The following is a 17,877-nucleotide window of genomic DNA, read 5'->3' as shown; positions in this document are numbered from 1 at the left end:
AAGTGATGCCTGTTTTGTATTACATCTAAATAAATTATTAATATATCCCAGATGTATTTAGTGCCAAGGTTGTCATGTTATAAACATGAAAAAGTAAACATGGATCACTAGAAGAATGCTCACTGGCCCCAAAATTTCACTGTCCACATGATAACCACTGATCTAATAGATAAAAGTCATGGATCTAAAAGACATCAGAACAGTGTCATCAGTTGAATTTCAGCATCCAACACATGGTATTTAGAAAGTAGTACAGAAAGTGTGCTTCACACTGCGTGAAATTAGACTTGGAGGTGAAGAGCAGCCAAAGGGTGAAGAGGGAAATTCACTGGATAAGGTTACTTGAGTAAGTCATATCCACCATATTAACTTTTGCAACTTTAAAGGCCAGTTGTCCTGGTAGTTGGAATCTGCATCAGAACTCCACAAAAAGAATCATCTCAGGACCCATTAGTTCACCCTGGATTTGCTTAGCCTCTCAAGAAGGATAGCAGTGAGTAAGTTAGACTCCATTGTCAGGTTAGACTATGTGGAATGCTCTAACTTCTTTGATGGTGTACTTGGGGCTATTCTAGAAGGCATCGGTCTTTGCAATAGAGAGGTAGAGCCAATAGATGAGCTTCTACCATGCATTTAGCTTCATAGTTGACATCACTTGTTATGGAAAGCAATAACTATCAGGTGTTGGTACTCTTAGAGCAAATTATTACCTGCCTCAAAGAGACTGAAGAAAGAGTAAAGAACTAATGGCCAGGAGCAGATCTTTAAAACATTGAATTATTATTAATAATCCTAGGATCTGGGCAAACTCTTGAAAATAATCCTACTATTTGACAAACCACAATGAACATTTTAACGGATCTGCTTACAAACTCATCATTGTGAAATGAAAGCATGGAGGAAACTGAAGCTATAATAAGATATAATATCCTTTAAATGGTGGTTTAATAAACATCTAAAGTTACTGCTTCCCAGTTTAAAGCTGTACCCTGGCTATGAACACTAGTTTACTTGTTTTTTGCTTACTCAGTGTCCTACAACCTGAGTATTTACTAAGTGTGAGAAATGATTTTACTGATTTAATATGTCTTGATTAATTTCCACAAGCAATATATGAGGTAGGTGTTTTTTTCTTTTACCTTAGAGGAAACAGAGACACCTAGAATTTGGTAACCTGTCCAAGGTCACACAGAAGGCAACAGATGCATAATTTAAACAAGGAGATTTTGGAGACCAGAAACTGTGATGTCAAAAAACAAAATATGCTCTTCTCATCTAATGGTGGGAAATTTAGAATTCACAACTGATGTTCTATCTCCCAGGGAGTATGTTTACATAACAAGAGAATTTCAGAAAAAAAAATGTGTTTGTTGGGAGGCAGTATGGAGTAATAAAAAGAACAAGAACTAAGCAACAAGTTTGAGCCCTACCTACACATGGTGGTTTGAAGGAGGTCAGTTATTCCCTCCTTATACCTCACATTTCTTGCATATTAAATTTGGGTAATGGTTTAACAAAAATAGATGACCTCTGATATTAGATGTGCTTAATATTCTTGGGGTAGATGACTGAAGATATTTTTGATGCCACTGCACTTTCCACAAACCTCGTCACTGCCTGCGAATTGGGATATATCTGAAGTGATGTATATATTTTTCATATGCCCAAAGACAGCCAAGAACTTTTTCTTTCTATGGTTATGCTAAAATTTTAAGATAGTGTGTATCATTTCTTTTTTTGCTCTTGAGAAATACTCATGCCCTCAGAGCTCTTAACTGAGATTTGTAATAAAATGGTTTTCTCTAGTGCTGGATTACTTTTTATTGTTTTGTTTCCCCAAATTCTAAATAGCTTCATAAATAACATATTTCAAACTCACGATATAACCATGATAGAGCATGTGTCATTGCTTCTATTTTTTATGTTTAAATCTATAAATTTGCATTATTTTTCAAGGAATATGATCATTTTCACTCAGGGCATATTTAAGATATGAGGTGGGACTTTTGCTACATACAAAGCCAATAAGTTGGCCATTATTTGCCCCTGTAACTAAGCACTACTGTGTTATGTGTGTGTGTGTTGGGGGGGGGGGGACTTTTGTTTAATATATGTAAAGAGAGAATCATTAGCTATTTTAATTGAGGTAATTTAAAATTAGATTACAGAAAGAGACCAATCTTCCTCTCATCCCCCTGAAGATTTGACTATGAGAGGCCTCATATCTGGTTGTGCCTTCCACCTTCATTGGCTAAGATTTCAATCAGGTACTCTAAGGAATAATCTGGCAGGTTTCTCTTAGGACCCTTCAAAATTCAAAACTCTCTCAAGGGAAGAGACATGGAGGGGATAGCCCCTAAAGATGTAGCCCACTCCAGTAGAGACAAACGCTGGTTTTAGTTTCACCACTAGGTTTACTTGCGTGCAAAAGTTACCAATAAAATCCAGCTGTTTTAAATTTTGTCTACAGACCTGAAACCCAGCAAATTTGGCTTGGCTTCCTATTTTGCAGAAAATGTTTCACACGGCTGTAATCTGGAAAGACTGAAGTGTACAAACCCTTAACAGAAACAACAGGAGAACAGCTGTCTCCTACCTTCACTTTCTCCCACCTCTACCCTTAAAACCTTGGGTGTTTTTAACAGAGGGGAAAATGTCTGCTTCTGAGCATGAAAGATGGTATGAATCATCCATGACTACCTTTGTTGTTTGCTCTAAGCCAAAAAGGAAAGATTAAAGAGTTGCCATTGATGAGTGAGACAACTCAACTTTTGGCATCACTAGAGAAGGAAGGAGCATTTAAGATCATGGAGGGAAATAAAACAACAAAACAATACTGTTACAATTTGAACAATAACAGGCTTCAGTATGTGAAAGCGTAGTGTTATCTTTTCCATTTTCCACTCTCGTGCTTTCATTGGCTTCATATAATCCCCTTGTTGCCTATAATTGGGGATGGAGTTAGTGCCAAAGCTGCATAAAATAAGCAATCTTTCCTTTATACTTTCTGTGCATCATGATTGTGTATGTGAAGTCATAAAAATAATTTATTATGAGCATGTGTATTCCTGGCTTAAAGAGCCAAGTATTCTTGTGACAACAGTATAATAGCATCACATGTATTCCCATAAAACACCATATGTGGGCACTTAATAGTTATTGCCCTGGCACCTATATACTGGGATATCATCTTAAAGGGAGACTCCTTATAGTAAAGAACAGTTGGCACTCAGACAAATAAAATCCTGTAGATGAGATAGGTGAACAAGGAGTAGAGACAATTATTAACAATTCACTGATAACGACAATCTTTCATCTTCCGTTAGTATATCAGATTGTCTCAAACCTCTTTCTAGAGGTTTTTTCCCCCCATGGGTTCAGGAAAAACTTTTACAGCATTGCCAACATCGGCAAATATTCTCTCAGTCTCAAATTTGCAAGAATGCCCTAACATCACACAGATATGTAGTCAACCGTAAGAATGGGCACAGCATATTTTTTCTTCTTCTAAATATTATTCCTTGAAAAGCATTTATTTGGGGTTTGTGGTACAAATCACAGTGAGCAAACTGACTTTCAGTAGATAAGTAGATAAGTAGATAAGAGTGTGGAGAATGGACGAAAGCTGCTATATGGCACGGTGTGCTTGCCTGGTGATATGATGAGAGTGTGCATCTGTGACAGACAGAGACTATTGCTCATTGTCACTTTCCTTTCCACTGGCTTTCAGCTTAGGGTGGAATGGCTTCCTTTGGTTGCCACTGAGCCCGGAGAGTGGCTTTACCAATCCCAACATGCTTTGAGTATTCAGAAAACTCTGGGACTGGTGTTTGACTATTGCATTAGCACCTTATTCAAGTGGCCAGACGCTCACTGTAGGCATAGGTTAGGGACTTTCAAAGTAACTCAACTGAAGACAGAGGCCAGAGCCCACTCATTCCAGATTGTATGTCTACTTTAGTTGAGAGTCAAGGTGATCTGCAAGGAGAAAAGCCATATAAATTGGACTGTAGTGCTTTCTCCAAAGGGCAACTTAGCTTAGTGATACACTGCTGTGTGTCACTGGGGTCTATGTAGGAAGATGCCTCTGTTGATGTCTTTAGTGTCTAGGCAGCTATGATTCAGTACTTGCATCTCTCTTCACTCACTCTTCCTAGTGTAATGGCCTGAAACTTACAATAGTATTTTGTTTTAAGTACATATGGTAGTTATTACATGGAAAATGTACACTAAGCATATGTCTACAACCCTAATAGCTCCTTCCAACACTTCTACACGGCTGCTTCCACCCAGTCAATTTCTCTCACTGTTCTTTGGCCCAAATTTCCATTCCAGCACCCCTCCTCCTCTACAATGGAAATATTGTTGCTTTGAATTGTTTTGTTCTTTTTTTTTAAGTTTTTAATTCCAGTTAGTTAACATACAGTGTTATATTAATTTCAGGTGTACAAAATAGTGATTCGACATTAATTTGTTTTGTTCTTTTAATACTGCCAGGTAGCTGAAAGGGAACTTTTGAGGTGTAACATCTTTTACTGATACAAATATATACATATATATCTTTTTCAATCAGCAAATTACTTAGCAATTACTATCTATGTATCTTACTCTCCACCAACTGCTGGTTTTTTCAAAGGCCTTTACTTACTAAACTTAAATCTCTGACCTCTTCTCTCTTTCTAGTTATGAACTTCTATTAGCCTACCATAATGTGGTTTAGAATTTTATCTCCCTTCTGTCCACCTTCTGCCCTCCCTTCTGTCCAACCATGTGTTTTCCATTCTCTACCAGTGAATCTCCATCCTGACCATTCTCTATATCTAGGTCATTGGATTAGGAGACATTCAAGAGCAAAGAGGGTTGATAATGTCTCTAAGTTTCAGTTCTCTCATTTATAAAATGAAACTAGAATACCCAGTTTTGCAAGAGTTTTTTGAGGATGAAAATATTAAAACTCATATTAGGATAAGCAGGGTTTGTGGAATCTTTCATGAGAAATAATGTGCATCTGTAGGGAGGAAGAGAAAGGAAAACAAGGGTAAGAGAAGGGATTCCTTTGATGGTTCTTTTTCTCTACCCCTTGCCCCTTCCTATCCTCCTTTCCTTCCTTTCTTTCCTTAGAACAATCTTGGGCCAATTCACTGAAGTACCCTAAAACATCAAGTTGTCTCAAGAACCTAAGAGTCACCTCTCATTTAGTCCTCTGCGTTTTTGGTATCAAATAAAACTCCAAATGGCAAAATGTTTAATAACTATGTAATCTACTGAGCACTTCCTTTGTGTTCTTTTCACATACTGTCTTGTTTAATTTGGAACAATCAGTGCTGTGGTAGGCATTATCCCATTTTAAAAATAAAGGAGCAAAGTCTCAGTAAGTTGCCTAAAATGACAGCGCTGAGGTGAGGCCGAGCTGGTGTCTGATCCATACCCAATTCTAACATCTGTGCCTGCTATGTTTGAAATGTAACCACACACTGTCTCTCTTCTCTCCAATACTTTCTACCACCTATTTTTAGTTTTCATCTTCTCACATCTGAATTGTTTCGTAGTCTCCTCACCAAATGAGTAGACTAAGTCTATGACTAGACTATGACTAGACTGAGTCTCCAACTCTGTCCTGATCATCCTATTTCTGTCTGCAAAAGGCCTCTGTTGCTCTCCAGTGCTCCTTCTTTCCAACCTCAGCTGGGGTCTGAGGACAGAGAGATCACTAAACTTCATCAGATTCCCAAGAACACCCTGAATGCAAATCAGTCTTATTTCTCCCCATTCCTCAAATGTGTACCTTCCCTTAGCTCTCCCTGGTCGGTTCCCACCTCACTTTATTTAAATTATTTCCCTTACCTGAAACTAGATTGAGAACTTCATAAGAGTGGGGTCATGTATCATCCTACCAATATATTCCCATGCTGACTGCCATGGTGCTAATTTTGAAGTAGGAAGTAATTACTTATCTGGAAAATCTTTATGTGGGTCCAAATATGGTGGTTTCTGCTACGGGGTCCTGTGGACATTCATAGGTGACTAGGTGTAAATGATCCATGAACCCCTTCTCGTTCTGCTGGAATGGGTCTCCTAAGTAGAGGGCAGATTTTAAATTCTCCATGTCCCCTGAGGACAAATTGAGAAATTGAAGTATGGCAGATTAACTGGCAGCAAATGTGGAATTAATGTTGCATCACACCAATCTCTCTAAGGGGCAATAGGAGTAGCCTTTGTGGGTCAGGCATCTCCCAAACCATAGGTTAAAAAATTTGCTTCACTCTCAGGAATAGAGAACAAGAGAAATTGTGGTGTCAGGTGCTTGTATATATGTATGCTTAATAGAGGAAATGATTATAAATGGTGCCTGTATTCAGGAACACAAAATACTATTAGTATGATATTATCTGGCTTTCCATTGACTAAATAAAAATAATTATCCTCAATAAAAATCCTATACCTACTCAAAATACATAAATATTTGTCTATCAATCACATATGCCGATATTTTCTAAGTTTTTGTTTTGTTTTTAAAAATTTTATAAACATTTATTTATTTTTGAGAGACAGAGAGAGAGAGCATGAGTGGGGCAGACAGGGAGACACAGAATCTGAAGCAGACTCCAGGCTCTGAGCTGTCAGCACAGAGCCTGATATGGGCTCAAACTCACCAACCTTGAGATCATGACCAGAGCTGAATTCAGATGCTTAACCTACTGAGCCACCCAGGCACCCCTTCTAAGTTTTTTGTTTTTTGCTTTTTTTTTTAAGTGGGTTCCTAGACATATTCCATGGAGAAAATAAATTTAGGTAAAGTGTCCCTTCTACTATAGTAAAAAAACAAAACAACACCACCAAAAACCTAGAAAACACTTATAGGAAAAAAAAAGGACAGAATTTATTTTGTCAAATCTAAAATGTTCCAATCATTTACTTATAAGATGTTTTATTTGGCTAACACATTAAAGGGTTCTACAGGAATCGTGTTTCACAGAAAACATTTAGATAAGTTTGCCTCTTCTAACAAACTTTGAATTGACTATGTCCACTTGAAATCGGGTTTCTGAAATCGAAAATAATGGGGGGTTCTGCTTCAGTGAATTGGCCCAAGATCTTTCCAAGGAGAGAAAGGAAGGAAAGGAGGATAGGAAAGGAAAAGGAACCATCAAAGGAATCCCTTCTCTTAGCCTTATTTTCCCTTCCCATTCTCCCTATAATTGTACCTTCTTTCTCATGGAAGTCTCCAAAAGCCCTGTTTATGCTAATGAGTTTTAATATTTTCATCCTCAAAAAAATCTTGTAAAGCTAGGTGTACTAGTTTTATTTTATAAATGAGAGAGTTGAAGCCTAGAGAAATTCTCAAAATTCTTTGCTTTGGATATCTCCTAATCCACTGACCAAAATATTAACTCTTTGCCCATCAGTATAACAAACCTGACCATTAGAATTTATTGCCAAATAGTTTCTTAATACATTATTTTTGATTGGGTGACCATATGCATTACAGATGGGACTCTGAATTTTCATTTACAAAACTGAAAATATGTGAAAAATATGGGATTTATCTAATGACCCTGGGTTAATGTCAAAGAAATAACTAAACATCATATAATCATACATTATTTGGTATATGTCACTACACAGTGACAGATGTGTTATTTCAAATGTAAAATTGCTAATATATGCTTTTTGGCCATTAGATAATTGCATAGGCATGGCATTATGATGGCCATATTATATTGCAAATTGAATAAATATGGTGTCTATTTTTAAGAAGTTTGCTATTTAAGGAAAACCAACAACATATATCATCCTTTAAATTCAGCTTTCTCCTAGAAATTTGCAAATTTATGTGCAGGGAAGAGATACTGCAATTATATATATATTTTTTCCCATTTTAAAACTCAATAATTTATAAAACTTTCTGAATTATTTCATCATTCCAAATGGCTATGAAGACTTTCCAAAATGTATCCCTTTTCTTCATTTTTTTCCTAACTCTCTTTTCCCTGGTGTTTTCAATCAGTTTATGAAAAATTGTGTAAGCTAGCCAGGTGAAGTCTTACACATTTTCAAAAGGGCAGACATTAGGGAATCATTCAATTCCAAGTGGAAACATCAGAAAGCAAAAGCTATCTGGACAATTAATGTATTGTCACATATACTTTTTCATAAAAATATTTCTGTATGTTAGAAACCTCCATATAGAAAAACAAAAACTATGAAATTGATTAAATACAGTGTAAATTATCCCCACTCTTATCTTACTTTTGTCTCATTACAAGCCCTCCTAGTGCGTGTATAATATAATTCAAGGTAAAAATTACTCTTAAATTTCAGGAACACATTTTCCCCCAATAAATTCATTCCAGATAGAGGCAGTTTTTAAACAGTGGGGTTATTTTATATATTTATCCAAGATTCAGGTTGTATCAATATAGACACAGATTATAGCAACCAAAGAAATAGCCAAGTCTGATTTTAAACAGTTATAACTGATCTTTTGTGCATTATTCTTTGTGCGCCCTTTGCCTGTTGAACACTCTGGAAAGCTTTATGCATAGTCCTAATTCTACATCTGTAAAAACAGAAAATGCTCATACGGATATCATAGTCTAAGATAACTACCTTGAAAATTGCAGCATTTATTTTTTTTTAATTTCTGTTAAATGTCACAGTTTAAGTGGCTGATTTATTCGATTATACTGAAAATGATTAACATATTTCAGAAGGGTGCACAAGTTGAAACATCTTACAGGTGTATATGAGTCATTTCAGAAGCTTTAGTTATTAGCTTTATGTCACCTTTTCTATTGCAGATTTCAGCAACAGAAACATACATGGTCATGAACATTTGCAAGCAGATATTACTATTAAATGCTTCTTATCGTGCAACACTATCAAATACAACTTGCCCCTCTTACTTTTCAAGGTTATTTCTCAATCCAATTGGCTGCCACACCGGGCAACATTGAAAGTGTTTTACATACTTTTGTAGATTGCATCTTTACTATTTACCAAATCTGTGATCTTGGACAAGACAACTATTCTGAGTCTGAGGTTTTTTGTTTTTTTGTTTGTTTGTTTGTTTGTTTGTTTGTTTTATCAAGTGGAGATAATAATTCCTATTTGGCTAGATGTTATAAAGTTTAGCAGTGTTTGTCAAAGTGCCTTTTAAAGTATGAAGCATCATATATACAGAAGTAAAGCATTTTGTGTATTGGATGAGTATGTATATGCATTTCTTTCTGTGTATGTGTGTATTCTGGCAGCAGCAGCATCTGGGGAGTTGTAAGAAATTCAGAATTTCTGCCTCATCCCAGACTTACTGACTCGAAATTGGCATTTTAAGGTAAACTGAGATTCATGTTAAAGTTTGAAAACCATTGCTACATGAGGTCTCCTTACAGTCTGATCTTTCTCCCTCCACAAAAACAAACATACATATATGTAGCAACCAGAGGGCTAGGCAAAAGAAGGTAGGTTTATCATCATGAGGTGATAAAAGAGATGTCTAGAATACTTTATATTTTAACTAGAACTGACCATCAACAGTAGTGGAAAGATAGAAGGTGTGAAATGGCTCATTCCTAGAATAGTTTTACTTGTGTCAACAGTGAGGAAGAATGGAAAGTTTGAATTAGATCATCTAAGGAATCCCATCCAGTTTGTAATTCCACTATATATATATAATCACATTTATTGACATATACTCTAACCATGAATATTTAATCCTATTTTCAATCTGTATCTTTAGATATGTTTTATATGAGCCCACAGGTGACATATATTTTTAATTCCAAAATGTAAAATTATTGCCTTCTAAGTCAATCATCGTGGGCACCTGGTTGAATCAGTCAGTTAAGTGTCTGACTCTTGGTTTCAGCTCAGGTCATGATCTCATGGTTCAGAGGTTCGAGCCCCACTATCAGGTTCTGCACTGGTAGCACAGAGCCTGATAGGGATTCTCTCTCTCTCTCTCTCTCTCTCTCTGGCCCTCTCCATTGGCACTGTCTCTGTCTCTCTCAAAATAAATAAATAAAATTTTAAAAAAATAAAATAATCTAGTGTTGGTTATCAGATACCGATACATAATTTGCATTCTAATTGCTGTCTCAGTTGCTATTTTATTATTTGCAGAAACTATTAAGGAAAATGTAGAAAATTCGAGATATTTTAGTAGTGCAGCTGAGACTCACTATAATCTCTAAGCAAATCTACTTGACATGTGAACAACACTGTTATTCAACGGAGGGCCGAAGAGTAGTTGCCAGGCTTGTCAATACCGTCATTCACTAACACTGAGCTTTTTGGTTCATGCCAAACGATCAAGGCAAATGTTCTACAGGGTACACTTATTCAAGGAGGCGTTTTTTGCTTTTGTTTTTGTTGGCATACAGAGAACTGTACATATTTAATGTATACAGCTTGATGAGCTTCAAGGTAAATATACACCAGGAAACTACCACCACTATCTACACCATAAGTATAATCTGTATCACCTCCACAAGTTTCTTCCTGTCCTCTATTTGCTATTATTTTGCATGTGTGATAAGAGCATTTAACTTAATAGGTACCCTCTGAGAAAATGTTTAAGTGTAAAATATAGCATTGCTAGCAATAGGCGCTATGGCGTATAGTAGGTCTCTAGGACTTACTCATTTTGCATAACTGAAATTTTGTACCTTTGGATTATGTTTGAGGAGGTCGCCAGAAGATATTACTGTTGGTTGACATGTGAGCTGTACCAGGACAATTGGAGGATCCTTGCCACCTTCCCTGTTCTTGGAATATGCATTCTATTCACTGTCCTCATAGCCAGAGGTGTTTCAAAGATGCAGTCTTGAGAGAGCAATGTGTTGTTGAGACCATATGGACTGTCTGTGTGGCTGAACCCCATTTAAGACATCTGTATAAACTTTTACTTTTCTGGTGGGTGAGTGCCAAGATCTACTATCTTGTGAGTGCCCAAGACAAGCCTCATATATAAGTTCCCTTGTTAAAACAGCCACCTACAAATCTGGAATGGCTTACCTTTTTCTTTAGTTTTTCCTTGCCCTCTGTGTATGGGGGGCTGATTATAGATTTCATCAGGGAATTCCTGAGGATTGCAAACTAGCAGGCTAATACCTCTAAGTTTCCCTTTCTCCCTAACCCCTGGCAACAATTTGTTTACCCATACATAGTGCAAGAAGATAAATCTAAGACATTTTTTATCTTCTTTGGAGTTTATGCCCTAAATAAATGAATGTGCTTTGTTGATGCATGTTATGTCTATTAAGGTCAAGCATATTATTTGCTCAATTTACTTTTTACGACCTACATTTTAGAAGCAGTGGAGTTATATTGTCATTGTATGTTTTTAATACCTCGGTTTATCACGTTACTAATGTATTGGTTTTTTTCATACTTTAAAGATGTTTATATATTTTCCTTTCTTCCCAACTGCAATGCTTTTTAGATTCATCTTAGAAGGTTTTATACACTAATAATTGAAAGAGTCCATGATACATGAATATCACTACTGATTATTAAGTGAAAAAATTCAAAAATTATTTCCAATTTGGGAACTGAAATACCTTCAGGTGAGAAAATAATGGACAAATTAGAAATAGCTCCAATCCTTGGATATGCAAGAAGGTCGTCCTCGAATTTTCATTCTTACTATGATATTGCCATGGTATTGGCAATCTTTTCCTTAAAAATGGAAAGAAGACAATAAAATTTAACTATGCCATGTGATACATTAACAATTAAAATAAATAACTATAAAATATATTTTTTAAATTATTCTCTGCAAAAGTTTTTTTGTGATTATATTTTTCTATTTCAACTATTCTGACATTTATTTTAATTTTTTTTTATATGTTTTTATTTTTGAGACAGAGAGAGACAGAACATGAGCAGGGGAGGGGCAGAGAGAGAGGGAGACACAGAATCTGAAGCAGGCTCCAGGCTCTGAGCTGTCAATACGGAGCCCGATGCAGGGCTTGAACCTACAGACTGTGAGATCATGACCTGAGCTGAGGTTGGATGTTCAACCGACTGAGCCACCCAGGCACCCCATGACATTTATTTTTAAATCATTAGATTTTATATGATGTATCATATCTTTAATTATGTATTTACCATATCATATAAATTATACAAAGTAAAGTGTTAGATCCCATCAGCCCTCAGCCACTGCTGCACAAGGATTTTGAAAAGAAAAAAAAAAAAAAAGGAATGATCAGATCTCTGTAGCTCATTTGGGGAGAACACTATTTAAATTTGTTCTTAACATAAGGCTGAAATTAATCTTGATTTCCCGTCAAATGTACAGGGATTTTACAATATAGTTCATAATAGTGTTTAACTCCTCTAGGGTACGAGTTAAGATAAACAACTCACTGACAGTGTTTATCTATAAATATAGCAGATGGTGTGGGACCAGGTTGGTTATTAACTCTGCCGACTTTAATTTCATGGTTATAAAACATTGTAAACCTCACTGTTTATAAAAGGCAGAAGAGAATCTCCAATGGGCTTCAGTAGCCAAGAAACCCTCTGTAACATTAATCTCTCTAACTGATATTCGGTATCCTCCTAGGGGGCAATATTTAAGATTGTGGAGTGATTGCTAGACACATTAAAATTTTCACTGGGATCATTAGCTAACATTTCTGTCATTGATCTATTATAACTTTGTTAATGAGTTCCATGTGAGTGAAATTTAGTGAATGAGACGATTCTTTCTAAATTTTGCTAGGTGAATGTTTAACAATCACTTTAGGCAGATATATTTAAAAGGTAGCCTAATTTGTCAAAATAGTGACCTTTTTTCTTTTGCAAAGATGAATCATTGTACCTAACTAGACCAAATGTACTTAGGGATAGGATTTCATAAAGGAAAATATAGCATCATTCACATAATTATCCAATGTACATTATATACGTTTACATTTGAACCATGAATCTGCCTCAAAATGCTATAGAATTAAAACATTTTTAAATGTTTACAGCATCACAAAATGCCATAGATTTTTTCTTTTTTTTTTCTTTTTCTTTTTCTTTTTTTCTTTTAGAGAGAAAGACAGCATGAGTGGGGGAAAGGGGCAGTGGGGCAGAGAAAGAGAATCTTAAGCAGGCTCCACACCCAGCATGGAGTCTGACACGGGGCTATCTCAGGACCCTTGAATTATGACCTGAGCTGAAATCAAGAGTTGGACACTCAACCAACTGAGCCACCATAGAATTTTTTTTAAAGTAAAACTACTCTTCATATTCTGAATTGATTTGAATTAAACTTTTAATATAAGTTGTTTCACTAAAATTTGTAAGATAAATTTGATTAAGATCCGTCCAAAAAAAGAAACCACTAGTATAAAAATGGTATTTGAAATAGCTCAATTTTTCTATTCTAACTTTAGTGAACAACAAAAAATATTTTATAACCAAAAAATTGAAAAAAAAATTACACAATCTACCTTTATTACTTTTACATTTAGAAGAGTAATGTAAACTGATTGCATTACAGATTTTTCAGTTCCTAAGAAAGACTTCTAGAAATATATAATAATCCAATATGTAAATCAGAGATTTAAAAATCTTGAGCTAAAATATTTTCACTGCATTAGAGTTTAGACTTCTCGAAAATAGGTTTTCTAATAAATAAAAAAAAAAAAAAAAACCTCACTTTTCTACCTCTTATGTTTGGCTCCTTCTCTTGGCCCCACCCTGAGACCTTTGTTACTGATCTGAAGTCTGTCTTCTGTGCTTTCTGGTGATTATTCCTAACATAGACCTCAAATGTTGGCTTCCAAGCAGTTGGCTTCTGAACAGCAGCAACGCCAGGTGGAGAGAGGATGAAATGGGACTAATGGTAATATGTCTTCTCATCTCCCTTCCTACTCAAACCCTATTGTCACTTATTGTCATCAGATGTATTTCCACTATGTGATGCACTCATTTCTACAAACAGCAGTCTACTCATACTTAGTGTTCCAGTTCTCAAAGTACATGAAACAATCAGAGAGGACAGCAAATCCTGTCTCAAGAGGAAGATTTATCTCATGAGATCCTCCACCTTTTTGAAAGACTCAAATTTTACCTGAATCTTCATCATCAAAGAAATTGGTTATTGGGCTATTGGTATGTTTGACATTCATATTTGCATTGAATTGAGTCAAAGCTAGGAGTGATTTCACTTCAAATTATCAGTGAAAGGCACCTAAAATGAACCTGTTAATTAATTTTAAGGATCACACATTTTTCTCTTGTGAATTGTGAAGTAAGTTAGAAATGCGTTTAGCAAAATACTCCCATGAAGACTACGGCCATAGAGCAGCCAGGAGTTTCCCCTAAGGGTAACAAAAAAAAGGTAGCAACAATAGAAATTGAAGGAATTTAAAAGAGACATAATAGTGAAATGAGTAAAGTTGGATGTTGAAGTCCGAGTGGAGGGGTGAACAGAGTGATTGTAGTTTAGAAAGTCTATTGGAATTCATAAATACAGTGAGTCTTAGGGAGAATTGATATTGTTAAAATCACATTAAAACAACAATTATTGTAAAAAAGGAATCTTTTATTTATCATAATGGGTAGCCTAAACTGATGCTTTTTCCCCCTAGTCTTTGTATAAAGTGCAATGAACTGTCATAAAATGTAATCCACTTTTCTAATTATCGTTTGGAAAAAAAAAAAGACAAAACAGTTTCTGTAAAGAAATGATCTGATTAAAGCGTAGAAAAAAGAGGTGTTAAAATGTAAGGAAAGTGCTCCCACTTTTATCTTTATCAGATTTTATTAAGATAGTGTGATAAATAAATTGCTGCTCTGTAATACAATATAAAGCAAATTGCAACCCATGGAGAAAAAGTAATGTGAAACATTTAAATACTGTAATCTCATTTTCATTATTCTCTTTCAGATTACCCGACCCTGTCTAATGTCAAAGGCATTGCATTGCATAAAAGAAAACATGCGAAGGAAATAACTCTAAGTGGATTTCATTCCCCCTTCAATGGTCAGTTAAAAAAATCTATCCTCTATTTTTACTATTTATTCTCACTAAAAATCCATTAATTTTTTTTTAAATCTTGTGTTTCTAGGAGAAGTAATATATGCTTTCATGTGCATGACAGTCACCTGTGGAATCCTTCTCCTGGTTATGCTCAAGCTGAGGTAACTGGATACAACTCAGAAGGGAAGGGCTGGAACAGAATCAGCCTAGTTAAAGCACATTTCACAATGGCAGACTTTACAAAGGGCCTGAGAATGAAAGCTTCTCTGTTAAGACATACTAAATCATTTTTTAATGTGGGATAGGTCCATGGAAATGTTACTCTAAGTCTTCACATGCAAGAGAAATGTGATCAGGGAGAATTTTTTTATGTTGCATTTTACAAGCACATGTGCATTGTTCCCCCCAATTAAACTGTTATCAATCTTTCCCCTGGTTTTCCTACAAAATCCGAGTTGAACTTTGCTGCATTCCTTATTCAAATCATTTGCAGAATTGATCAGCTAACAGCACGGAGCTGTTGTGTGCTTCACACAGTTTATATTTACCTGAAGATTTCCTCTTCCCTCTAATTTCTTATGTGCAAAAAAACTTTGTTCATGTTTTAATATGCAATTATTAAAAGAGAGATTTAATGAGGCCTCCCAAGGACCCTTAGAAAGACTTATTACTATTTCCTGACATCCATTCACTCTTTCCAAATCTTTTTCCTTGGCTGCCCTCGTTGCTGGAATGCGGTAATGTTCCAGCGGCCATGCGAGACTTAACATTAGCGATATATCAATCTCTATATTTCTAAATGTCCAAGGTCTAAATTTTTCCACTTATTTAACATTGACAAATAGGTATAAATGGTGTCCATCTGCTTACCTTTCATTTAAGAAAACTCGTATTTATAAATCAATGATGTTCATTTGCTTATTCATTATACATGTGTGTATATTTGCGTATAATTTGAGTATCATGTAATAAAGAAATATATGTCTGTTTGCATATATGAATATATATCATGTACACACACACACACACACACACACACACACACACACACGTAAAATACTTATCAGTACGATGAGGCCTAGCAAAGAGCACCCGGCAATAGACATTTCTCTGATGACATTCACAGAGGAGGACTCCGTAAACTACCCAGTGCGTGCATACGTGTTGCTCCTTCACAAAACTGGCGCTGTTGAGGCCTTGACAACCAGGCAGATAAAATCAAAGACTTAAATGAGGAGGTGTAGGGCAGTACCAAGAGCTCAGGCATAGGAGTCTATGTTCTGACTAAAGATATTCAAATGTATTTATTTTGAAATGTAATATCCACTTGTTGGATCCCACTCCACTGAACCATTAACTTGGAGCTTACCAACACCAGTACCCAAACACATTGCTTTTCTCCAAGGCTTTAAAAGCTGTATTTGTATGAGAAGATGTTTCTTGGGTTCGAAGATACAGTTTAAAGGCCAAATAATTAGAATCTTTTTCTAAGGAGGAAAATGACATTGGGATTTATTAAACTTAACTTTATTTGGTTTAAAATATTTGAGAGCACTGTTCAGTTACTGGGCCTACCTAGACATTCCATCACAGACATATTGTTCAGAGAGGCACAGATGGTTTTCTAGCCTAGCAAAAAGCTTATCTTAATTGTTCTGAGTCTTTATTTCTTAAGCAAACATAATGTGTAAAGTTAGTATCTACCACACAGGCCAGTCAGTTTTTACAGATTACCGTTGTGCCATAAATAAATAAGGTGTTGCCTATTGAAATTCCCTGTGTGTCAGCTGTAAGTTCATTTCCTTTCTCAGTTGCATAGAAAGGCCTCTCCCTTCATTGTATGAGACTGTGGATGTTTTAGACAAAAATCTTGAATTTACTGTAATGTGTATTTTAAGGCAAATCGTTCATACTCTTAAGTATACCACATTTAGTTACAAATTATTTTCTATACAATTTAAAATTGATCCTTAACCCTTAATCTGAATGATCCAGAAAGTAAATGATCTAGGTTAAGTAAATGACAAAATTATACGCTGTCATGAAAAGAACAAAGCAAACAAAAGCATCAGTAACAACAAAGCTCATGTTACCCTACATCTGGAGATGACTGGTGCTTCCTTAATGAAAGAAGGCTGATAGCCACTTCAGACATTGTTCCCTCTCTTAGTGGTCAGTCAAGTTTAATCCATGTGAATACCTTCTGCAACACAGGTTAGCATTTTTACATTTGTTTCATGTTATGCAAAATTAAAACAACCCTCAGTCTTCAAAGAAATTTTCAGAGAAACCAATAACTTAAATTTTAATATTTAAAACTTAAAAACTAAATAAAGATAAATAATTGGAAACTTAAATGTAATTTAAAAGATTCTTTAAAAAAATGATTTCTTGGCAATCACAGTTAAATGCATGATGCTTCTTACAAAGACCATAAGATATTTGACTATTGGGACTTTACATTCAGAAACTTGATTATGTTTTTCTCTCTGGACATAGAATCCATCCAAAACTAAGCACACAGAAGCTCATTTGTAAAAATCATGAGAATGGCATGTTGTTAACTTTTACTTTTACTTTTATATAGAACTTCCAGAATATCAAGTCAAACAAGAGATCATTCACCAGTCCAAATACTGGAGGACTTATGATTCATTAAGAGTCATGGATCATTAACAGTCACTTTCTTTACAGGAAGTCTTTGTACCAGTCAACAGAATATCCTATCTGCCATCAATAAGGAAAATGTGAAGATGGATCTGATGATATTAGATCGTTAGTATAATAATATAAGAAATGGTAATATGGCATGGTGTTAGATCTACTTTTGTCTTAAGAAGATATTCGAGTAAAAATGTCTGGTGGTATCTTTTATGACATTGGTAGAAAATTTA

The 17,877-nt window shown here is 35.4% G+C and overlaps 1 protein-coding gene across 1 annotated transcript in view; it reads left to right on the top strand.

Annotated features, from left to right (window-relative positions):
* GFRAL (GDNF family receptor alpha like) overlaps positions 1–17,634 on the top strand; it is a 59,051-nt gene extending 41,417 nt beyond the window's left edge. The window contains exons 7-9 of the mRNA XM_047101757.1: positions 14,891–14,986; positions 15,072–15,144; positions 17,571–17,634. Of these exons, the coding sequence (XP_046957713.1) occupies positions 14,891–14,986; positions 15,072–15,144; positions 17,571–17,634 (233 nt within the window). The remainder of the gene's footprint in view (positions 1–14,890; positions 14,987–15,071; positions 15,145–17,570) is intronic.
* Positions 17,635–17,877: the final 243 nt, after the last annotated feature.

This window comes from Lynx rufus, unplaced genomic scaffold (genome assembly GCF_022079265.1).
Source record: "Lynx rufus isolate CCGP_SWC_20201006 ecotype Redwood Valley unplaced genomic scaffold, mLynRuf1.p SCAF_6, whole genome shotgun sequence".
In the NCBI taxonomy this organism is placed as follows: domain Eukaryota; kingdom Metazoa; phylum Chordata; class Mammalia; order Carnivora; family Felidae; genus Lynx; species Lynx rufus.
This window is presented reverse-complemented; position numbering and strand designations above follow the sequence as displayed.